Source organism: Corylus avellana, chromosome 5 (genome assembly GCF_965113065.1).
Source record: "Corylus avellana chromosome 5, dhCorAvel1.hap1.2, whole genome shotgun sequence".
Taxonomy (NCBI): Eukaryota; Viridiplantae; Streptophyta; class Magnoliopsida; order Fagales; family Betulaceae; genus Corylus; species Corylus avellana.
Genome location: NC_142494.1, coordinates 29,561,984 through 29,587,049, shown reverse-complemented (window position 1 = coordinate 29,587,049; position 25,066 = coordinate 29,561,984). Strand labels below are relative to the sequence as shown.

The 25,066-nt window shown below is 36.1% G+C and overlaps 2 protein-coding genes and 1 pseudogene across 3 annotated transcripts; all 3 read right to left on the bottom strand.

Moving 5' to 3' along the window:
• Window positions 1-1,927: 1,927 nt before the first annotated feature.
• Window positions 1,928-7,199, bottom strand: LOC148586030 (uncharacterized; annotated as a pseudogene).
• Window positions 7,200-7,686: 487 nt separating this feature from the next.
• Window positions 7,687-14,496, bottom strand: LOC132180751 (uncharacterized). Of its 2 annotated transcripts, none has more exons than XM_059593681.2 (14): window positions 14,207-14,496; window positions 13,570-13,714; window positions 13,341-13,408; window positions 13,181-13,234; window positions 12,972-13,055; window positions 12,786-12,871; window positions 12,016-12,096; window positions 11,442-11,572; window positions 10,118-10,159; window positions 9,269-9,345; window positions 9,110-9,197; window positions 8,948-9,029; window positions 8,462-8,534; window positions 7,687-8,173 (listed from the first exon to the last, which is right to left on the bottom strand). In XM_059593681.2, the coding sequence occupies exons 1-14, from the start codon at window positions 14,293-14,295 to the stop codon at window positions 8,005-8,007; spliced, it is 1,269 nt and encodes a 422-aa protein (XP_059449664.2). In that variant the 5' UTR covers window positions 14,296-14,496; the 3' UTR covers window positions 7,687-8,004. The 2 variants fall into 2 exon arrangements, with proteins under 2 accessions (XP_059449664.2, XP_059449665.2); XM_059593682.2 differs by having other exon boundaries at window positions 8,085-8,173; window positions 8,948-9,048.
• A 2,263-nt stretch (window positions 14,497-16,759) lies between these two features.
• LOC132180749 (uncharacterized) lies at window positions 16,760-23,556 on the bottom strand. Its single transcript, XM_059593680.1, has 14 exons — window positions 23,281-23,556; window positions 22,644-22,788; window positions 22,422-22,489; window positions 22,262-22,315; window positions 22,053-22,136; window positions 21,867-21,952; window positions 21,096-21,176; window positions 20,496-20,626; window positions 19,189-19,230; window positions 18,328-18,404; window positions 18,169-18,256; window positions 18,007-18,088; window positions 17,509-17,581; window positions 16,760-17,219 (listed from the first exon to the last, which is right to left on the bottom strand). The coding sequence occupies exons 1-14, from the start codon at window positions 23,367-23,369 to the stop codon at window positions 17,051-17,053; spliced, it is 1,269 nt and encodes a 422-aa protein (XP_059449663.1). The 5' UTR covers window positions 23,370-23,556; the 3' UTR covers window positions 16,760-17,050.
• Window positions 23,557-25,066: the final 1,510 nt, after the last annotated feature.

Here is a 25,066-nt window from a genome sequence, read left to right as displayed (position 1 = left end):
GTATAAACAGAGAACCATATTTAAACAAGCATATAGTGGATACGGATTGCTGCTATTTGCCTATCTCATTCCACCTACACTAACATATATATCTAGAGCAATACACCATTCAAAACACCTTTTCCAACCTCACAAAAAAGAAGAAAAGATAAGATATTCCTTTGGCAGCATTGGACATTGTAGCAATCTTCTCTCAATGAAGTGCTTGCATAAAAACATAAAAGTATCATAACTCTCTTTGCACTCATCAACAAACACTCTTTGCTTAACCCACTTCCTGCTTGCTTGATTTCCCCCCCAAATCTACTTACCCCTGCAAGTTTAACACAATCATAAGCAATGCAAACCAGCAATGTCATTCTTATGTGCACATAAAATTGGCCCCTCCTAGTGCATGGTCAGAGCATGGTTAAGGGAAAAAAAATGATGGCAGCACCATGAGTCCTATTAAAAGTAACTAATGCTCGAAAACATCATTCAGAGGGCCATAGGTGTTAACTTCTGATAAATGGTAGCAGCCTCTTTGTATCTTGTAGCCACATCTTGTACATCTAAATTTTATGTCTGCACACATTTCTTATAGATTCTAAGGATCTTGCAGAGAACTAAAATTTAATGTCCACTAACATTTCTACAAAGTTTACAAATCAAGCTTGTTCGGCATCCAAGCTAGTAGGTCTTTTAAGTGCAACACCTTCAAATTTTTACCACCATATCGAAGAAAGTAGAGAAAGAATGATATGTTTAGGAGTTTACACCAAACTTAGACAAGCCCACCTTCTTCTGCAAGACTATATAAGTCACCAGTAATCTACAATGTAGCGTCTGACTACATGCTTTATTGACAAAAGTTTCTACCGATCACTTGATTACTTCAATTAAAATCTAGAGTCCTCCCTCTAGCCAAGTCTATAATTTTTCTCCTACTGAATTGAAGGGAAAAGAAAAAAATAAAAATAGCTAGAGACGTTTCTAAAATTTCATCTGACAAAGATTGAAAATAATAGCCAAGAAAAATTCTAGCACAAGGTTTATTGGAATTAGTCTTCCTTGAATCGACCATGTGTTTTTTATCCTATACAACATGGAAGGGAGGATATCCAAGCGGAAATCCTTTTTTTGATAAGAAATATCCAAGCTGAAATCTACAGAAAGCAAACCTCAAAGGACAATTCTAGAACACTTCTTTGGCCTTATGAACTTGAGATGGTTCAGCCTATTGTTGGATGGTTGAAATTCTGCTTTCAAGACGAAGGGTATTTATTAGCTATGTGCAAAGAAAGGCTGTCAATCGAGGTCTGGAGGGAAAGAAAAAAAAAACACACACAACACCACCAGAACATGATAAGATAAAGTCAAGCTAGCCGGCTAAGACAGCACGCTACAGCTAACAACAAAGGAAAAGGCTCAAAAAAGGAAAAGTAAAGAAGTTGATCACAGGCAGGCAGCCACAGAGCTTTAGGAAGCAAGTGTAGAGGCTCGAGAAGGGGGATGAGCTTCTTGCTTTATTATATAAACCAACCACAAGGAGGAGATTGCTACCTTTTTCGTTCATAGATAGAGAGATTGGGAAGAATTGCTTTCGGAGTAGGGACCGTAAACGCTGCTAAAGGATATAGAGGTACCATTCAAGAGTGACTTGTTAGGCTTGAACATACACCCCTAAGGTGACTTCTATTCAACAATTCCAAGTTGATGCAAGATTCACTTGCAATCTTTTGTTGGAAATCCATCACTAGGTGTGAAAAATCACACGAAATTTGTATCTGATATGGTTTGAGGGATTTGAGATTGATACAAATATCTCACCTCGTTATGATATACTTTACAGGAACAAGCATCAGAGTAATGCTATTTAATTAGAAAGAGGTCGATAACAACAATCAATAAAATGATTGCATAAGAACATGGAATAAATAGAGAATACCTAATACCATAATTTGCTCCTCGGACCTCGCGCTTCCTTATTGGTTGATTTCTCCTCCAAATCTATCTTCTTACGCCTGCAAGTTTAAGAGGCACCCCATTAGCACATTAGCACTGACACAAGACATAAACCCACTGAAATCTGACAAATATATAATGAAAAGAAAGGCAGCAGAGTATTATAGATTTTCAATATTTCAAATCAAATAGGACAACAACAAACTTACGCTGTGTCGCAATATGCCAAGACTGGGGGTAATCCGCGGCAGATTTTTCGTTCCATAGCATACTTTTGGTCACAGACAACCTCTATGTCTAAAGTCTTCATTCGGGGCATAGGAGAAACATGAACTACAACACAACGAACATAGTCATCATCAGCACAATGCAAAAGGCAGAACCTCTGCTTCTCGAGATGGAAGAAGCCAGGATGGCTTCCCTCGCCTTCCAAGATTCCATAATCTTGGGAAAAAACAAAATTTCCATGACCTTTAAGACACCCTTCTAGCCACATATTTAAACCCAAATCGTAGGCAATGAATAGCATATCATCTTTAAATGCTTTCTTGCGTTTGATCCGGTATAGAGTGTTGCCGGTACTTACAGAGTTTCCAGGCCAATTATCATTACACCATATGGTGGTGGAGCCTGCGCTTAGCAGGCGCAAGCATTCCCCAAGACCTATGACGCACATTATAGGCATAGAAGATAGCAGAAAGGCAATCACCCGGTGCACGGTAAGCCACAATAACCCTTTCCGGATTCTCAAGAAATGCAGAAATGACTATAGATTTCTATAGATTCCGGATATTGTACAGGATAATTTGGTGGGTCAAGGAGTGTTGAAAAATTGGCTCATAGTAGTCAAAAAGGAAAGACTTTGTCTCTTTGTCAAACTTGTCATGCTCCTCTTCTCCAAATACACCGTATGAAGATTTCTCCAACAATGAAGTCTCTGCACCTAAGAGTTGTATCCGTACTTAGCCTTGCATTAACTCTTTAGTTATTCCTTTTGTCAACAAAAGAAGCAGCTGCATTAGCTCCTTCATTATTTCTTCATTTGTCATCAAAATGAGCAAGCCATTGTTTTTTGACTTCTTGTACAATATGGATATAAATATCCATCAGTTTCATTGCAAGAAGAAGTTGAGAGAGTGTGCTGGTTTTCTGTAGAGATTGAAAAACATTTGTATTGCTATGCAGAAATTAGGAAGAACCAGTATTGTTTTGAGTGTGAGGAAGACTTGGGTGTACTTGAGGATTTGGGTTTGTGAGTGTTTTAACACTTTTTTGTGTCTACCCTTTCGAATAAGTGAAATCTCTCTACTATTGCACCGTGGATGTAGGCAAGTTGCCGAACCACGTAAATCTTGTGTTCTTGTTGTTATTGCTGTTTATTTTTCTTTAAACACTATATCATGTTTGTTCCGCTTGATTGATTGTGTGCATGAGAGATTCGCGACCTTTCGCACAACAAATTGGTATCAGAGCTCTGGGTTTCAACCTAGGCAATTGTTTGGGTGATTTAATATTTATTGAAAAATTTGGAATACCACGATGACGGAGGAATTAACTTCGAAATCTGGTGGAATTCCAAAATCTGGTGGACCTGCACCTATGGTGAGATCTGTTGTCTCGAATGCAAAATTTGATGTTGAAAAGTTTGATGGACGAAATAACTTTGGCATGTGGCAATGGGAAGTTATGGATGTCTTGGTGCAACAAGAACTTGATGCGACTCTGGAGGACAAGCCAGAAGAGATGTCAGAAGCAGATTGGAAAAAGCTTAATCGTCAAGCTTGTGGAACAATCAGGCTCTGTCTTGCAAAGGATCATAAGTATTTTGTTATAAAGGAGTCTATGGCAAAGGAGTTGTGGAACAAGCTGGAGAACAAGTATATGACCAAGGGCATCGAAAATAAGCTCTATTTGAAGAGGAAGTTTTTCGGCTTCAGATATGTTGAAGGTACTTCTATGCCAGAGCATTTGAATAATCTCAATAAAATACTTGCTAATTTGCAAAATTTAGATCGATGTTAAAATTGATGATGAAGATAAAGCTGTGGTGTTGATTTATTCGCTTTCGGATACATATGAACATCTTGCTACTACTTTAATGTATGGTAAAGATACACTTAAATTTGATTATGTATCTAATGCACTAACGAACGATGAGTATCGAAGGAAGGATAAGCATGCACACAGTGGAACGTCAGGGGCCTTGACAGTAAGAGGCAGATCTGAAAGTAAGAAACCCTCTGGTAGGAACCGTTCTGCTTCAAGGAAAAGAGGCACTTCATCAGACAGGAAATTTCTTGCGAAGGATGAATGTGCGTTCTGTCGTCAAAAAGGCCACTGGAAGAAGGATTGTCCTAGAATACAAGCTAAGGGCAAGAAGCATAAAGCTAATGTGGTGAGCACAAAAACTGAAGATTCAGATTCAGATTCAGATGTTGCTTTGATTGCCATTCAGAAGGATGGATAATGGATTCAGCTTGTACCTTTCATATTTGTCCAAACAAGGAATGGTTTTCTAGTTTGGATTTGATTGATGGTGGAGTAGTTCTTATGGGAAATGACGTCGTCTGTAAGACGAAAGGGATAGGAAAAATCCGGTTGAAGTTGCATGATGGAACAACTAGAGTTTTGAAAGAAGTTCGGTATGTACTGGACATGAAGAAAAATCTAATTTCTTTGGGTGTTCTTGATTCGAGAGGCTACAAAATCGCTATGGAGAATGGAATCATGAAAGTGATTTATGGTGCACTAGTGGTGATGAAAGCTGCTTGACAGAATAGTTGTATCATCTGCAAGGGACTAACATTATAGAAGCAGCTGCCACAATTTCTGACAACTCTAAAAAGGTAATCCCTGATAGAAATAAATTATGGCATATGAAATTGGGTCATGCAGGTGAGAAGGCTTTGCAAGGGCTAGCGAAGCAAGGTCTATTGGATGGTGCCACGACAGGCAAATTTGGATTTTGTGAACATTGCATTCTGGGCAAGCAGACAAGAGTCAAGTCTAGCACAGTGATTCACAACACAAAATGGACTCTTGATTATGTTCACACAAATGTCTGGGGACCTACGAAGGTTCCATCATTGGGAGGTAAACATTATTTTGTTACCTTTGTTGATGATTTTTTCAGGAAAATTTGGGTGTATAGCATGAAGCATAAAGATGAAGTCTTGGGAATTTTCTTGACATGGAAGAAAATGATCGAAACTCAAACTGGCAAAAAAATTAAAAGACTTAGGTTAGATAATGGCGGTGAGTACACATCGGATCCTTTTTTGAAGATATACCAGGATGAAGGGATTGTCAGACACTTCACGGTCAATAGGACTCCGCAACAAAATGGGGTGGCAAAACGCATGAACCGTACTAATCTGGAGAAGGTACGATGTATGTTGTCCAATGCTGGATTGGGCAAGAGTTTTTGGGCTGAGGCTGTGAATTATGCATGTCACCTTATAAATAGGTTGCCAGCTGCTGCAATTGATGGAAAAACTCCTACTGAAGTATGGTTAGGTAAACCGGCTAATGATTATAATAAATTGCATATTTTTAAAAGACGATCTACAATAGGTTATGTCTTTACACTAGCAGGAGGACCAGTTAGTTGGAGGTCAACTTTGCAAACTACAATTGCTTTGTCGACTACTGAAGTTGAATATATGGCAGTTGCTGATGCCATAAAGGAGGCAATTTGGTTACATGGTTTGATTGAGGACTTGGGTAGTTTTCAGAAGCATGCGGAAGTTTTGTGTGATAGTCAGAGTGCTTTGGCGAAGAACCAAGTTCATCATGCTTGAACAAAACACATCGATGTCCGTTTCCAATTTGTTCGTGAAATTATGGAAGAAGGAGACATTCTTCTTCAAAAGATTGGAACTGCAGATAATCTTGCAGATATGCTAACCAAAGTGGTTACTGGAGCTAAGTTCAAACATTGTTTGAGCTTAGCCATATCGTGAAGATTTGAAGCAAATTGGGAGTGCAACAGTGAAGTAGAGAATGTTCACCAAGGTGGAGAATTGTTGAAAAATTGGCTCATAGTAGTCAAAAAAGAAAGATTTTGTCTCTTTGTCAAACTTGTCATGCTCCTCTTCTCCAAATACACCGTATGAAGATTTCTCCAACAATGAAGTCTCTGCACCTAAGAGTTGTAGCTACACTTAGCCTTGCATTAACTCTTTAGTTATGCCTTTTGTCAACAAAAGAAGCAGCTGCATTAACTCCTTCATTATTTCTTCATTTGTCAACAAAAGGAGCAAGCCATTGTTTTTTGACTTCTTGTACAATATGGTTATAAATATCCATAAGTTTCATTGCAAGAAGAAGTTGAGAGAGTGTGCTGGTTTGTAGAGATTGAAAAACATTTGTATTGCTCTGCAGAAATTAGGACGTACCAGTATTGTTTTGAGTGTGAGGAAGACTTGGGTGTACTTGAGGATTTGGGTTTGTGAGTGTTTTAACACTCTTTTGTGTCTCCCCTTTTGAATAAGTGAAATCTCTCTACTGTTGCACCGTGAATGTAGGCAAGTTGCCGAACCACGTAAATCTTGTGTTCTTGTTGTTATTGCTGTTTATTTTTCTTTAAACACTATATCACGTTTGTTCCCCTTGATTGATTGTGTAAGAGATTTGAGACCTTTTGCACAACAAGGAGAGCTTCCCATTTACCATTGTCGACGTCAAAAACCTCACCCCAACAATGATGAAGAAGAGGTGTTCGAGATAAACTATTACGGAGACAAATGTTGTTCCCTAGAACGGAAGCTTCCGAAATATATCTCCGAGAGACCATCGGAGAAACAGGGACAAATTCCTTACCCACCTGTGGAGTAATCCTTAATCTGTAGCATTCCCGAATGACCAGTGGCGATGGATTAGCATAGTTCACTCCCCCAAAGGAGTAGATGTCCCATATGGGGGCCTAGGGTTGCTAAGGCAGCCATCGTGGGAACTTTTCCTCTCCAAAAGTGACGGAGCGGTTTTGGGTAGACCTTGCCGCGACCGTCAGCCTGAACACTAACGGCATACCACCTTGAACGTGACCACATAGTTCCATCATCCTCCGTCGCAGTATCATTATCACTCACAGAGAAAACGATGTTGTAAGAAAAACAACGTGCAGGTGGTCCAGCCGTCGTGCTGAGGTGTCCACCCATGGAGTCCTTGTTCGAATATTTGGGGGTTGGAATGAATTCGTCGTATTTTCTTTTCTCTCTCCCTTTTTCATCCCAGGAGTATTTGTGAATAGTCATGACCGATTAAGGAAGTGTAAAGTTTTGGAGAAGAAGAGCTTTGCAAAAATTAGGATTAGACTTGGTTTTGTGGGAGACAGAAGGTGAAGAAGGGCTTAAATACGCGGGTAAAGGCGAAATCGGCACGTTTAAATAAGCTGAGCTGGGCTTTGGCCCATTTTGTATTCAGTTTGAATTTTGTTTTTTTGTTGGGCCTAGTCCTCTGCCTCGAACCATTTACTATAAACGAATAGTAATCATTAATAAGGAAAGAAAGTTAATACTGAAAATATTTTTTCTTGGTCATTCTGATAAAAGAATTGTGTGCCTAATTCAAATTATAGACTAAGAATTTTTTATAATTTTTTACAATTTGCTTACACATGTTCACATGTGATTAGAGTCACATTTATTACTAACAAAAAGTTAACACTACAATTATACTGACATGCATCAACAAGTTACAAACAAATTATAAAAGACTTGCATATTTAACAGCACAACGCACGCAAGTGACTCGATGAATCATGGAGAACCATCTAATCTTATGCTTACCACAATTCAGTTCACCATCACATATTCACACCCTAACCATAACCATTACAAAAAGAGTAGATACAATCAAGAAAAGATCGAATAAAATTTGTTCAACCCTATATCGTCGTAGTGGTCCCTCGACCAAAGCTCAGCATTTTTTCACAAGACTGACGAATCCAAGACAAGAAAATACTCAAACTCATCATCCTAGAATGATCACCTCTTCAGTGATCCACTCCTAAAATTTCCGACCACCAACAATTGGTGGGGAGGGGACCAAAAGGAGAAATTACAAAATTTTGTAAAAAGGTCTCAATTCGCTTGGCAAGCCATCGAAATTTCCAGCATTGACGTCTGATTGTAGCATATGTGACTTTCCAATTTTCCGAACGATACCCTCTGCTAGGTGCTCCTTGTTGGGTGTAAGCATTACAAAATTTGGATCAGCTCTTTGATAACTGCGAATGAGGTAAATGATACATTATACTTGCCCACACAATAAACTGAAAAAACTCGAGGTAAAAAAACATGGGCCGGTGACCGCATGAGCTTGAGCTCAAGCAAATTTGGTAACATGTCAAATTTCACTAACTTTGGAGGTAAAAGTTCTCATTTCCTGGTATAGAATAACACCCATAAGACTCAAGCTTGCAGGGCTAGAAGCCACCGACCATGACCCACAAGCGAATTACAAAACAATAATCTTTGATTGAGCAAAGAAGTTAAAGCAAACAAACATATGAAACCTGGCTTCTCTAAGATTCTCAACACGAATGCCAAATCCACAGGCCGTCTTTCCAAAAATACGATCTCTGGTAGCTGCAAAATAATGGGATTTACTGATTTAGTAATTGGAACCCATCAACAATTTAATGATGCATCTTCTCTACTTGAAACCAAGAACCAAATAATAAAAGCAAATCTATCTTTCTATGTCAACTGGCCCAATTCTAAGTTGATTTAGGAGCACAAGCCTAGATAAGTTTCAAATGTCATCAATTTCTAATTAACTTATCAGGTGCCAGGACATAAGATGGAATTTAGAAAATGTCACTATGCTATAAATATTATTTACATCATCTTAACAAAAAAAAAGGACTATTATTATATATTAGGGGTGACATCATGTATCCTTCACAGATAAATTTGATACTGATGACACATGTTCTGATTTCAACTATAGAAAGAAACTTTCAAGTCAATCCATGACACAATCAACCAACTATAGGCACCTGAAATGTCGAAAGTGAAAGAAGGTTTCCACCATGGCTTGAATGCCAATGATATTGATGAGCTTAGAGGTCCCATCTTTCCCTGCAAACATGAAGTTGATCTTTTTTAAACATGATAATGATCTGTAGTGGCGAAACACAAGATGGCATCAGAACTGCTACCTTTAGCAAGAAGTTTTTATTGGCTTGCCAGGATGCAGCCACTAGAAAAGTGGACTCGGGGTTGTTTGATGTATTGGCATCATCAACTCTTTAAAACAAAACCATAATAAAATCAGATATCACCACACTGGTTAAAATCAGTTCTATTACTTAGAATACCTTGTCTGTAGCTCAAAGCCAAAGTCAATATAATTTGTAATTCGAACTTTTTCGTCTTTATCAAGGGGGTTCATGACCTGTTTAGTTGAAGCAGTTCAAACTTTTGTCAAAACAACATCTTTGATTACTAAAAGGAAGCAACTAATAAAGTACCACATCACATAACAAGAGTAAGAAAATAGCAAGAGGAAAAAATATAAGAAAAAGAAAAATGATACTCTCAGTTCTTTCTTGATGGAATGTTTAGGAGTACAATTTGGAATTAGGTTCTGTAATAAAAGACAAGTTTCCCACATTTAACTAGCACAATGTAAGCACTTCCTCAAGCTAATAGGCACCATATTCCATATCAAGTAACTGTGAGGGCTCAATTGGCTATTCAAATCCTTTTCTACCAACTAGTCACCATCCTGAAGTCTACAAGAGAATATGATACAATTACCATTTATCATAGGTTTGAGCCTTGCAAAGTAAGCTGAATGGATCATGTAGGTGCCCAGCTACCAACCATGTTTACTAGTTAGTGGTTACAATTGCAGCATTGTTCAGCATAAGTTTTATGACAACTAACCAACCAAATATATACTAAACGGCAACCATCATGTAGCTCAATAACACACACACATTAGGGTTAATACAAGATCAATGAGATTCCATAGTCTATGGCATACGCTGCAATGAGACATTGGAAAAACATATAAAAACACACAGACACATAATGGTTATACAATATCAATGAGATTGCATAGTCTATGTCATACATTGCAATGAGACATAGGTAAAACATTAAAAAAACAAAAAAGCCATGCAGAAGACATGAAAAAGGAAAACAAAAAACCAGACACATACCCGTCTTTGGACAACCACGTGTTGATAGAATGAGGCAATGAACTGCAGGTTGTATCAGTATGCAAATTTCAGTGAAGAAGCACATAACATTTTTTTTTGTTAATAAGTAAATGACCCCAATGAAGAAGTGCATCTATGCTCAATTTTATTTCTGATGCATGACTTGTAAAGTGAAGAAGCACAGAACTTTACAAGTCACACATCTGAAATAAAATCAAGCATAGATGCACTTAATTCCATGAAGCTTAGGGAGGCATCAAGAGAATTATGTTGAATATGTACTTTGCAGGAGGTTGACCCAAAACTAATTCCATTGTGGAATATATCAAAAGGGGATCCATTCAACAACAAGAAATATATATCAAAAGGGGAACCATCGTTAGCACATTGACCCCAAGATAAAAATTGTATTGTTGTGTTGATATATTCTTCCTCAAGTTCCTATAATGTTGTATTATGCAGAGACTGAGCCACAGTTGTAATATAAATTCCTCTCATGTGCACATTGAGTTGGGGTGGCAGATCGATACCCTCCCTCCAATCACATGTTGACTGGTGATTTTTAGCATTTTATATATCCAAATGAATGGCAGCAGATCCATACCCTGCCTCCAGTCACATGTTAACCCGTATATTTTACTTTTTAGATGGCCACATGAATTAGACAGGTGGAGCAAAACATGATAAAAAGTTGTTCATATATCTACTTAGATTAGGTTGAATCCCAAACCATTTTTCCCATAAAGGACATTCAGGAATCATACACTAAACCTTTTACCAGAATGTCATCTTAAATCCAACATAGATTCATTAACCAATTAAACAGTAAAAACAAGATATACAAAGAGGCTAATTCTATCTTGCTTTTCCATTTTTAAGTAAAATTTATCAAATGTGGGCATCAGGGGAACATAGGCACAAAAGCAACATAATTACTTCTCTTTTAAATGACATTCTGACAGAGAACAATGCCAAGGAGTCCAGGAATTCTGGAAACCTAGAGCAATTTGCAAGTGTAAGAAGTTGTGAAGTACCCGTGGGATACATACTTTCACAAAGACAAATAAGTCAGCTTCTTTCTTGATCACATTTCATGTAGAGGCCAAAGACAAGCTCACAGTGCTCAAACAATCTCAAGTATCCCATCTTCTTCTCAGTTTTAGATTATGTGAATGCTTCAACTCTCTCATTTATAGCCAAGATATTGAACCTAGTTGCAATACTAAGAATGAGAGAGAGAGAGAGAGAGAGAGAGAGAGAGAGAGAGAGTGGTGTGAGATTTTGGACAAAATTCAAAAATAAATTGAACTATCTGAAAAATAACCTGAGAGCTTTTAGCAAGTTCAAGACGAAAATTGAAAGATGGGCTCAAGGGGCTGCCTGATCCTACTCCATAGCCAATTGCACAACTCCAATTCATTAAATTTTTATATTTTGCACCGTCTTTGTTTTCATCTAAAAAAACATCATCAACAAGGTAACCAATAAAAATCAATTACGATCTTGCTCAAATTCCAATCACACATGATATTGTGTTCATATTACAATTTACAGATATGGAACATGGCATATTTGAAAGAATTATGAAAAGTAATAATGAAATCAACAATATAATCGTATTCAACCCATAGGTTAATGGAAACATTTATGTAAAGCATTCCCATTGGTGAATGGTATTTCTTTCGAGTTTGACACTCCCAAGTGAACATATTAAAGAGATATCCAACACTAAATAAAAATGTATAATTACAACAGAAAACCTGTGAGAAGACAAAACTTCATTCTAGGCCAAAGAAAAAGATTCTCGAACTTATCTAATGGTTTAATGAATTGACATAAAAATTTGAATGAACTGAACTTGGAATTTTGCAAAACTGATTTCATTGAGTAAAGCTTACACTGCGGCTCGTATTGCACCCCAGCAGTTAGTCTTCCCATCTTGCTTATGAACCATGCATTTCTTGGGAATTCATCTTTCACTGCAAAGTATGATGAGTACATTCAGAAGTTTTCATCTCGTATCCAATATATTTGGGTGCGGAGTGTAAAGATGAGATTTCCAAAGTTACAAACAAAAAGTTAAATGAGGCAAACATGGAAAACAGAAGAATTTTTATCTCGATTTTCAAATGTAGACTCACAAGGGTTGACCGGATATTTCTACTTTCCTTTTTTCCTTTTCAATCTTAATTGGGAAGAAGGAGGGTGAAGGGGCAAAATGAATAATTTATTATCTTAATGAGGTCCTTGCAATATATGCGAAGACTTTTTGAGGCCTATTACCACTTTTGAAGGAGTTTCTTGTAAGGGGGAAAAAGGGCCCTCCATTCCCTCCAATCCTCTAAGAGCTAACAAATATTTAAGCTTCACAACAATTGATTAAAATTCTAACATCTTGTATTAAACAAATTGAAGTTATTGAACAAGAAATGGGGAAAAAATTTAATACCAAGTGTTATACTGTACAAACCCATCAGTATATATTTGTTAAGAATAACCGTCATAGGTTATCAAAATAGTAATTATGGCAGAATTATATTCTCTCTCTCTCTCTCTCTCTCTTTTTAATTTTTTTAAATTTTTTTTTTTTTTTATAAATATGGCAGAATTATATTCTAAGGAACCACGCAAGGAGGAAATTCATTGTCCCAAATTTGAGGTCACATACGGGAAAAAGGCATAAGCGTGGCTCCAAATGATAAATTTCCCGACCCATATCTCAATCCCATAACACCATAATCTTCGGAAGACACTCTGCAGGAATATTTAGTTTTGTCAATAAAATGCATCTGATCTTTGTAAGTACCAGCTAGCTGAAGATGCCATATGAATGGGTTTACTGATATGAACCCACCTTTTCTTCAGTAATAATGGAAAAATGCCAAATGCTCCAATTCCATATTTAGGATGGTACGCACTTGACCTCATCTGTAAAATCCTGAAGTGACAGCATGCACAGTAGCATTTAAAGAATTACAGCTTGAATAGGGGAAAACCGGCCAGGGGGGAGAGATGACCTTATTTAGAAAGTAAAATTATTTACTTCAGATAAATGTTCCTTACGGGTCAGAGTTTGATACAAAAAGGTCCACGAACGTATGAGGATCATCAATATCACTGTTCATATAAAGAAGCATTAAAGTATTGTTTAATAACAGAATTAGCATACAATGTGTTGGGAACAAAGAAGACGTGATGAACCAGTAAACACTTTCTACGATACCTTCGCCAGCGAAACAGAGCGTTTCCTACAATATTCTCCGCAGGCTTATGATCAAGTGGACCTGAAACCTAATCAAATTAAGGGAAAGAAAATATGTTCTCCTTGCTTTATTCCTCAAAATTCACATTTCAACAAGAGGATTTAATATAAAACAACAGCAAAAGAACCAATCTCGCACAACAACTAGACAAATTTAGTTAAAGTCAGAATTTCCATGTTCCATGGATACTGTAGCAACCAAATCCATATTAGGGTCATCAATTGGCTTATGCATAATTCTTGCGCTAAAATGCGTTGCTTCTTCAAAATAGTCCTCAAAAAGGCATTTCAAAGCAAGCTTCCCAAACAAGAAGTTATATGACGACTCCAACATCCTGCATCATGTCATAGAAGCCTCATTAAAAGTTATTCCAACTTCCCAACAAGTTATACAAGACGCGAAAATCTCACTCCCTTTAGGGATCAAACCCCAATATTAGAAAATGCACCCAACACCTTGTTCATACAAAGGGCTTTTAACAGCCACTTCATGTAAACCAAATGGTAACAAATTAACAATAAACCTGCAAAATTAAGACCTGATATTCCAAATTATTAAGCATGAATTGATTCATTATAGATTGCTCAAATTAACATAACCAGAACTTCCTTGCAGGTGAATCATTCAAAGTCCAAATTCTAGAATTGACTGCAGCTAAACTAGTGCTAATTAAATTTAAGCATACAATGAAGTGATGAGACATTGTGATAAAAGGAACTCTAAACTGAAAACTTTTTATATGCAGAATTCAATTGGTCAGATACAGATACAGACACGTTTATGATGTATAAGCAGGAATGGAAAAACGGAGGGAGATAGGGAAAACCTGGTACGACCAGCGAGGTGCGGGAAATCGAAGAGAGGTGGGACGAGCACCATTGGCGGTGGAGGCTCCTTGTTCATCAAGTTCCCCATTTCTGTCTTGCTCCCTCTATCTCCCTCTCTCAAATTCAGCTTGTGTAACAATGGCTAGGGTTTCCCAACAGACTTGAAAGTGGAAATGGAATTAGAGTGAGGGAGTGTGATGAAGATGATGAAAAAGATGATGAAAAAGAAGAATAAAGTTGCGGGAACCGAAAGCGCTCAATTCTCAATTCAGCTCCACGTCGGTTTCAACTTTCCAACAGCGAGCTAGTGACGTGGCACCAGCGGCTCCCTTCTCTCCTTTTTTTTTCCTCCTTGTGTGTTATGCTCAATGAATAGTGATATGTTCAACATGTTAATATATTTTATTAAATAAATTGTTTCAAATCTCAATCATTTTATCAAATTAATTCTCTCTCAAAAACATCCCACTATTAATAAGAAATTAAATTTGACCCTATAATTATATTTTAACCTCTCTTAACAAAAAAATTTTGGTTCCCTTCTTGACTAAACCAACTACATTGAAGACATCATATGCCCGATCCATTTTGAATAGCCACTACATTAATCATTTATGCTTTGGGTGCTAAATCTTGGATTCGTTAAAAATAGAATGTTTCCAAACACACAGTTCGAAGCAATCCATTTGTTAACTTGTTGTGCATAGTAATTTGCACATCTTGATGTCTCCAATGCAGTCCAATTCTAAAAATAGAGAAGTTGCTGTCTTATATTGACTAAGATGGGAGGCCCAATTCAAAGGCTACATAAGAGGAGTTGACGGCGAGAATGATAGTAAGAGAATCATCTTCAAAGATGATAGAAGTACTTCCAAAATGGGAGGTGCATCACAAGAATGACGGCATTTGCTTCACCTAGATTAACTTATACTTTTCGTTTTCTTGTTTTATTGGAGAAAGACTTGCCTCATAATCTCTCTTTTTCTTTCCTTTTCTTTTCCTTTTTTTTTAAAAAAAGGCTAAAGAATCACCTTTTTTATCTTATAATTGTTATATAATGCCGATGTATTAGTTTCAACTAATATTTGATTTCTTTTTAACAATGACTAATTCAATAATTAGTAAGAACCGCCACATCAAAACTAAAATTACCAAAACCCGACAATTATGACATGATGATTCACATATTTAATGGTGTATATATTATCACACCATTTAAATGACATGATACTGTGTTTAAAATATACCAGAATCTTCTCCATTTTGCTTAAAATAAATATAAATAATTACTTAATTGTGCATATTTTGTTTGATTGCATATTATGGCATACTAGAGGATCAATTTCTTGGAGCCTTCTTGGAATAATTGAAGCAAAAAAGAAAGAAAGATGCAGGCCCCTTCTGCTTGGGATTCTTGCAAACGATTTCCAGCACGGACAATTGAATGAGAGAACAAATTGGATTCCTCAATCTAAAAGCTCTTCTTTTCTTCTGTGGAGGGAGTGATGTTGGGGCCACCTCCCACTTGACGAATTATATATGGACGGATACTCTTTTGACGAGTCATACTTATGCATGTGAAAACATGTAATTTCTTAATTAGTAGGTAAGAATTACGTGATTTTTTAATAGATTTATTAAAAAATATATACTTTTTATATGCTCCAAAAACACGTACAGTTTTATTAATTGAATTAGAAAATTTTATTTCAATTTTATTATGGAAGAAGATAGATGGGATGAATCTCAAGCCTTATAGAGGTAAGGGTTGAGGAGCCACCCTTCACGGCCTCCCTCTCTCATCGGATGAAGGGTAGTGGTGGGATGAATCTCCACCTCTTGTGTTTATTATTATTATTATTATTATTATTAGTATTTTTTATATTTGTTTGGCATTACGTTAACGAAAATTTGGATACGTATAATACACTTTTTATTGATTTGACATGGACACGATGAATGAAAATATGAGATAAAAGCTTTTTATATTTGTCACGAAGCCAAAACTCGTACATTTAATTATCATAGGAGTATTTGTGAATAGTCATGACCGATGAAGGAAGGGTAAAGTTCTGGAGAAGAAGAGCTTTGCAAAAATTCGGATTAGACTTGATTTTGTGGGAAGAAGAAGGTGAAGAAGGGCTTAAATACGCGGGTAAAGGAGAAATCGGCACGTTTAAATAAGCTGAGCTGGACTTTGGCCCATTTTGCAATCTGTTTGAATTTTGTTTATTTGTTGGGCCTAGTCCCCTACCTCGAACCATTTACTAAAAACGAATAGTAATCATTAATGAGGAAAGAAAGTTAATACTGAAAATATTTTTTCTTGGTCATTCTGATAAATGAATTGTGTGCCTAATTCATATTATAGACTAAGAATTTTTTATAATTTTTTACAATTTGCTTACACATGTTAACATGTGATTAGAGTCACATTTATTACTAACAAAAAGTTAACACTCCAATTATACTGACATGCATCAACAAGTTATAAACAAATTATAAAAGGTTAACATATTTAACAGCACAATGCACGCAAGTGACCCGATGAATCATGGAGAACCATCTAATCTTATGCTTATCACAATTCAGTTCACCATCACATATTCACACCCTAACCATTACAAAAACAGTAGATACAATCAAGAAAATATCAAGTAAAATTTGTTCAACCCTGTATCGTAGTGGTCCCTCGACCAAAGCTCAGCATTTTTTCACAAGACTAACGAATCCAAGACAAAAAATATTCAAACTCATCATCCTAGAATGATTACCTATTCAGTGATCCACTCCTAAAATTTCCAACGACCAACAATTGGTGGGGAGGGGACCAAAAGGAGAAATTACAAAATTTTGTCAAAAGGTCTCAATTCTCTAGGCAAGCCGTCAAAATTTCCAGCATTGACGTCTGATTGTAGCATAGGTCGCTTCCCAATTTTCCAAACGATACCCTCAGCTAGGTGCTCCTTGTTGGGTGTAAGCATTACAAAATTTGGATCAGCTCTTTGATAACTGCGAATGAGGTAAATGATACATTATACTTGCCCACACAATCAACTGAAAAAAACTCGAGGTAAAAACACATGGGCCGGTGACCGCATGAGCTTGAGCTCAAGCAAATTTGGTAACATGTCAAATTTCACTAACTTTGGAGGTAAAAGTTCTCATTTCCTGGTATAGAATAACACCCATAAGACTCAAGCTTGCAGGGCTAGAAGCCACCGACCCTGACCCACAAGCAAATTACAAAACAATAATCTTTGATTGAGCAAAGAAGTTAAAGCAAACAAACATATGAAACCTGGCTTCTCTAAGATTCTCAACACGAATGCCAAATCCACAGGCTGTCTTTCCAAAAATACGATCTCTAGTAGCTGCAAAATAATGGGATTTACTGATTTAGTAATTGGAACCCATCAACAATTTAATGATGCATCTTCTCTACTTGAAACCAAGAACCAAATAATAAAAGCAAATCTATCTTTCTATGTCAACTGGCCCAATTCTAAGTTGATTTAGGAGCACAAGGCTAGATAAGTTTCAAATGTCATCATTTTCTAATTAACTTATCAGGTGCCAGGACATAAGATGGAATTTAGAGAATGTCACTATGTTATAAATATTATTTACATCATCTTCACAAAAAAAAAAAAAGGACTATTATTATATATTAGGGGTGACAGTGTGACATCATGTATCCTTCACAGATAAATTTCATACTGATGACACATGTTTTAATTTCCACTATAGAAAGAAACTTTCAAGTCAATCCATGACACAATCAACCAACTATAGGCACCTGAAATGTTGAAAGTGAAAGAAGGTTTCCACCATGACTTGAATGCCAATGATATTGATGAGCTTAGAGGTCCCATCTTTCCCTGCAAACATGAAGTTAATCTTTTTTAAACCTGATAATGATCTGTAGTGGCGAAACACAAGATGGCACCAGAACTGCTACCTTTAGCAAGAAGTTTTTATTGGCTTGCCAGGATGCAGCCACTTGAAAAGTGGACTCGGGGTTGTTTGATGTATTGGCATCATCAACTCTTTAAAACAGAACCATAATAAAATCAGATATCACCACACTGGTTAAAATCAGTTCTATTACTTAGAATACCTTGTCTGTAACTCAAAGCCAAAGTCAATATAATTTGTAATTCCAACGATTTCATCTTCTTCAAGGGGGTTCTTGACCTGTTTAGTTGAAGCAGTTCAAACTTTTGTCAAAACAACATCTTTGATTACTAAAAGGAAGCAACTAATAAAGCACCACATCACATAACAGGAGAAAGAAAATAGCAAGAGGAGAAAATATAAGACGAAGAAAAATGATACTCTCAGTTCTTTCTTGATGGAATGTTTAGGAGTACAATTTGGAATTAGGTTCTGTAATAAAAGACAAGTTTCCCAAATTTAACTAGCACAATGTAAGCACTTCCTCAAGCTAATAGGCATCATATTCCATATCAAATAACTGTGAGGGCTCAATTGACTATTCAAATCCTTTTCTACCAACTAGTCACCATTCTGAAGTCTACAAGAGAATATGATACAATTACCGTTTATCCTAGGTTTGAGCCTTGCAAAGTAAGCTGAATGGATCATGTAGGTGCCCAGCTACCAACCATGTTTACTAGTTAGTGGTTACAATTGCAGCATTGTTCAGCATAAGTTTTATGACAACTAACCAACCAAATATATACTAAACGGCAACCATCATGTAGCTCAATAACACACACACATTAGGGCTAATACAAAATCAATGAGATTCCATAGTCTATGCATACGTTGCAATGAGACATTGGAAAAACATATAAAAACGCACAGACACATAATGGTTATACAATATCAATGAGATTGCATAGTCTATGTCATACGTTGCAATGAGACAAAGGTAAAACATTAAAAAAACAAAAACAAAAAACAAAAAAGCCATGCAGAAGACATGAAAAAGGAAAACAAAAAACCAGACACATACCCGTCTTTGGACAACCACGTGTTGATAGAATGAGGCAATGAACTGCACGTTGTATCAGTATGCAAATTTCAGTGAAGAAGCACATAACATTTTTTTTTGTTAATAAGTAAATGGCCCAAATGAAGAAGTGCATCTATGCTCGATTTTATTTCTGATGTATGACTTGTAAAGTGAAGAAGCACAGAACTTTACAAGTCACGTATCTGAAATAAAATCAAGCATAGATGCACTTAATTCCATGAAGCTTGGGAGGCATCAAGGGAATTACTTTGTAGGAGGTTGACCCAAAACTAATTCCATTGTGGAATATATCAAAAGGGGATCCATTCAACAACAAAAAAAATATATATCAAAAGGGGAACCATCGTTAGCACATTGACCCCAAGATAAAAATTGTATTGTTGTGGTGATATATTCTTCCTCAAGTTCCTATACTGTTGTATTATGCAGAGACTGGGCCACAGTTGTAATATAAATTCCTCTCATGAGCACATTGAGTTGGGGTGGCAGATCGATACCCTCCCTCCAATCACATGTTGACTGGTGATTTTTAGCATTTTATATATCCAAATGAATGGCAGCAGATCCCTACCCTGCCTCCAGTCACATGTTAACCCGTATATTTTACTTTTTAGATGGCCACATGAATTAGACTGGTGGAGCAAAACATGATAAAAAGTTGTTCATATATCTACTTAGATTAGGTTGAATCCCAAACCATTTTTCCCATAAAGGACATTCAGGAATCATACACTAAACCTTTTACCAGAATGTCATCTTAAATCCAACATAGATTCATTAACCAATTAAACAGTTAAAACAAGATATACACAGAGGCTAATTCTATCTTGCTTTTCCATTTTTAAGTAAAATTTATCAAATGTGGGCATCAGGGGAACATGGGCACAAAAGCAACATAATTACTTCTCTTTTAAATGACATTCTGACAGAGAACAATGCCAAGGAGTCCAGGAATTCTGGAAACATAGAGCTATTTGCAAGTGTAAGAAGTTTTGAAGTACCCGTGGGATACATACTTTCACAAAGACAAATAAGTCAGCTTCTTTCTTGATCACATTTCATGTAGAGGTTGAAGACAAGCTCACAGTGCTCAAACAATCTCAAGTATCCCATCTTCTTCTCAGTTTTAGATTATGTGAATGCTTCAACTGTCTCATTTATAGCCAAGATATTGAAACCAGTTGCAATACTAAGGAAGCCATTATTTAGTAGAGAGAGCGAGAGAGAGAGAGAGAGTGAGATTTTGGAGAAAATTCAAAAATAAATTGAACTATCTGAAAAATAACCTGAGAGCTTTTGGCAAGTTCAAGACCAAAATTGAAAGATGGGCTCAAGGGGCTGCCAGATCCTACTCCATAGCCAATTGCACAACTCCAATTCATTAAATGTTTATATTTTGCACCGTCTTTGTTTTCATCTAAAAACAAACATCATCAACAAGGTAAACAATAAAAATCAATTACAATCTTGCTCAAATTCCAATCACACATGATATTGTGTTCATATTACAATTTACAGATATGGAACATGGCATATTTGAAAGAATTATGAAAAGTAATAATGAAATCAACAATATAATCATATTCAACCCATAGGTTAATGGAAACATTTATGTAAAGCATTCCCATTGGTGAATGGTATTTCTTTCATGGTTTGTCCATAAAAAAAGCTCGAGTTTGACACTCCCAAGTGAACATATTAAAGAGATATCCAACGCTAAATAAAAATATATAATTACAACAGAAAACCTGTGAGAAGACAAAACTTCATTCTAGGCCAAAGAAAAAGATTCTCGAACTTATCTAATGGTTTAACGAATTGACATAAAAATTTGAATAAACTGAACTTGGAATTTTGCAAAACTGATTTCATTGAGTAAAGCTTACACTGTGGCTCGTATTGCACCCCAGCAGTTAGTCTTCCCATCTTGCTTATGAACCATGCATTTCTTGGGAATTTATCTTTCACTGCAAAGTATGATGAGTACATTCAGAAGTTTTCATCTCGTATCCAATATATTTGGGTGGGGAGTGTAAAGATGAGATTTCCAAAGTTACAAACAAAAAGTTAAATGAGGCAAACATGGAAAACAGAAGAATTTTTATCTCGATTTTCAAATGTAGACTCGCAAGGGTTGACCGGATATTTCTACTTTCCTTTTTTCCTTTTCAATCTTAATTGGGAAGAAGGAGGGTGAAGGGGCAAAATGAATAATTTATTATCTTAATGAGGTCCTTGCAATATATGCAAAGACTTTTTGAGGCCTATTACCACTTTTGAAGGAGTTTCTTGTAAGGGGGAAAAAGGGCCCTCCATTCCCTCCAATCCTCTAAGAACTAACAAATATTTAAGCTTCAAAACAATTGATTAAAATTCTAACATCTTGTATTAAACAAATTGAAGTTATTGAACAAGAAATGGGGAAAAAATTTAATACCAAGTGTTATACTGTACAAACCCATCAGTATATATTTTTTAAGAATAACCCTCATAGGTTATCAAAATAGTAATTACGGCAGAATTATATTCTCTCTTTCTCTCTTTCTCTCTTTTTTAAAATTTTTTTAAATTTTTTTAAATTTTTTTTTATAAATATGGCAGAATTATATTCTAAGGAACCAGAGGAAATTCATTGTCCTAAATTTGAGGTCACATACGGGAAAAAGGCATAAGCGTGGCTCCAAATGATAAATTTCCCGACCCATATCTCAATCCCATAACACCATAATCTTCGGAAGACACTCTGCAGGAATATTTAGTTTTGTCAATAAAATGCATCTGATCTTTGTAACTACCAGCTAGCTGAAGATGCCATATGAATGGGTTTACTGATATGAACCCACCTTTTCTTCAGTAATAATGGAAAAATGCCAAATGCTCCAAATCCATATTTAGGATGGTACGCACTTGACCTCATCTGTAAAATCCTGAAGTGACAGCATGTACAGTAGCATTTAAAGAATTACAGCTTGAATAGGGGAAAACTGGCCAGGGGGGAGAGATGACCTTATTTAGAAAGTAAAATTATTTACTTCAGATAAATGTTCCTTACGGGTCAGAGTTTGATACAAAAAGGTCCACGAACGTATGAGGATCATCAATATCACTGTTCATATAAAGAAGCATTAAAGTATTGTTTAATAACAGAATTAGCATAGAATGTGTTGGGAACAAAGAAGACGTGATGAACCAGTAAACACATTCTACGATACCTTTGCCAGCGAAACAGAGCGTTTCCTACAATCTTCTCCTCAGGCTTATGATCAAGCGGACCTGAAACCTAATCAAATTAAGGGAAAGAAAATATATTCTCCTTGCTTTATTCCTCAAAATTCACATTTCAACAAGAGGATTTAATATAAAACAACAGCAAAAGAACCAATCTCGCACAACAACTAGACAAATTCAGTGAAAGTCAGAATTTCCATGGATACTGTAGCAACCAAATCCACATTAGGGTCATCAATTGGCTTAAGCATAATTCTTGCGCTAAAATGCCTTGCTTCTTCAAAATAGTCCTCAAAAAGGCATTTCAAAGCAAGCTTCCCAAACAAGAAGTTATATGACGACTCCAACATCCTGCATCATGTCATAGAAGCCTCATTAAAAGTTATTCCAACTTCCCAACAAGTTATACAAGACGCGAAAATCTCACTCCCTTTAGGGATCAAACCCCAATATTAGAAAATGCACCCAACACCTTGTTCATACAAAGGGCTTTTAACAGCCACTTCATGTAAACCAAATGGTAACAAATTAACAATAAACCTGCAAAATTAAGACCTGATATTCCAAATTATTAAGCATGAATTGATTCATTATAGATTGCTCAAATTAACATAACCAGAACTTCCTTGCAGGTGAATCATTCAAAGTCCAAATTCTAGAATTGACTGCAGCTAAACTAGTGCTAATTAAATTTAAGCATACAATGAAGTGATGAGACATTGTTATAAAAGGAACTCTAAACTGAAAACTTTTTATATGCAGAATTCAATTGGTCAGATATAGATGCAGACACGTTTATAATGTATAACCAGGAATGGAAAAACGGAGGGAGATAGGGGAAACCTGGTACGAGCAGCGAGGGGCGGGAAATCGAAGAGAGGTGGGACGAGCACCATTGGCGGTGGAGGCTCCTTGTTCATCAAGTTCCCCATTTCTGTCTTGCTCCTTCTATCTCTCTCTCAAATTCAGCTTGTGTAACAATGGCTAGGGTTTCCCAACAGACTTGAAAGTGGAAATGGAATTAGAGTGAGGGAGTGTGATGAAGAAGATGAAGAAGAAAAAGAAAGTTGCGGGAACCGAAAGCGCTCAATTCTCAATTCAGCTCCACGACGGTTTCAACTTTCCAACAGCGAGCTAGTGACGTGGCACCAGAAGCTTGCTTCTTTTTTTTTTTTTTTTTTTTTTAAGTTCACTTAACCCACTCAAACTACCATTCGATGACAATCTACCACCCAAACTATCAATTGTGATAATTTACCGCCCAAACTATTAAAACAATGACAATGTACCCCTAATTTTTTTTAAAAAAATTACGAAATTATCCTTATTAAAATAAAAACAAAAATACTAATTTTTTTTTTTTTTTTCAAAATTTTAAAGGTAGTTTTGTCTTATTGAAAATTCTATAGGGATAATTTTTTCATTTTGCTAGCATTGGAAGGTACATTGTCATTGTCTTGGTAGTTTGAGAGGTAAATTGTGGTAATTAGTTGAGGGGGTAGATTGTCATTAGGGTGATAGTTTTAGAGAGTTAAGTGAACTTTTTACCCTATTTTTTTTTTCCTCCTTTTGTGTTGTGCTCAATGAATGGTGATATGTTCAACTTGTTAATATATTTTGTTAGGAAAACTTCACTAAGGACCCATAAACTTTCACCCGTTTTGAAATACCCCTCATAAACTTCAAAATCTCTCAATTTAGTCCCCTAAACTTTCAATTGCTCTCAATTTGGATCCCTTCGTCAATTTTAGCTATTAAAAATACAAAAAAATACCAAAATATCCCTGACTTTTTTTTTTTTTTTAAGTAAAAAAAAAAGTTTTGGAAGTTTAAATTTTATACAAAAGTCAAGGGTATAAACGTCATGTAACGTTTAAAATCTAACCGAGGGATCTAAATTGAGAGCAATTGAAAGTTCATGAAACTAAATTGAAAGATTTTAATGTTTAGAGGGGTTTATCAAATCGGGTGGAAGTTCAGGAGTCTTTAGTGAAGTTTTCCCATATTTTATTAAATAAATTGTTTCAAATCTCAATCATTTTATCAAATTAAGTCTCTCTCAAAAACATCCCACTATTAATAAGAAATTAAATTTGACCCCATAATTATATTTTAACCTCTCTTAATAACAAAATTTTGGTTTCATTCCTGACTAAATCGACTACATAGAAGACATCATATGCCCAATCCATTTCGAATAGCCACTACATTAATCATTTATGCTTTAAGTGCTAAATCTTGGATTTGTTAAAAAGGGAATGTTTTTAAACACACGGTTCGAAGCAATCCATTTGTTAACATGTTGTGCATAGTAATTTGCACATCTTGATGTCTTCAATGCAATCCAATTCTAAAAAGAAAGAAGTTGTTGTCTTATGTCGGCTAAGATGAGAAGCCCAATTCGAAAGCTACATAAGAAGAGTTGACAGTGAGAATGGTAGTACGAGAATCACCTTCAAAGATGATAGAGGTACTTCCAAAATGGGAGGTACATCAAAAGAATGACGGCATTTTCTTTATCTAGGTTAACTTATACTTTTCGTTTTCTTGTTTTATTGGAGAAAGACCCACCTCATAATCTCTCTCTCTTCTTTTATTTTTTATTTTATTTTTAAATAATGCTAAAAAA

Bases quoted from the DNA above. Each gene is read 5' to 3' on its own strand.
- LOC132180751 (XM_059593681.2), bottom strand. From the start codon at position 14,295: ATGGGGAACTTGATGAACAAGGAGCCTCCACCGCCAATGGTGCTCGTC. The intron at 13,409-13,569 runs GTATCCATGGAA...TAATTTGATTAG, and splicing joins ATATGGATTTGGTTGCTACA to GTTTCAGGTCCACTTGATCA. The intron at 8,535-8,947 runs GTGCCTATAGTT...ATTATTTTGCAG, and splicing joins TTTCACTTTCGACATTTCAG to CTACCAGAGATCGTATTTTT.
- LOC132180749 (XM_059593680.1), bottom strand. From the start codon at position 23,369: ATGGGGAACTTGATGAACAAGGAGCCTCCACCGCCAATGGTGCTCGTC. The intron at 19,231-20,495 runs GTTATTTTTCAG...TACAACGTGCAG, and splicing joins AACTTGCCAAAAGCTCTCAG to TTCATTGCCTCATTCTATCA. The intron at 17,220-17,508 runs GTTTCATATGTT...CCTCATTCGCAG, and splicing joins GAGAATCTTAGAGAAGCCAG to TTATCAAAGAGCTGATCCAA.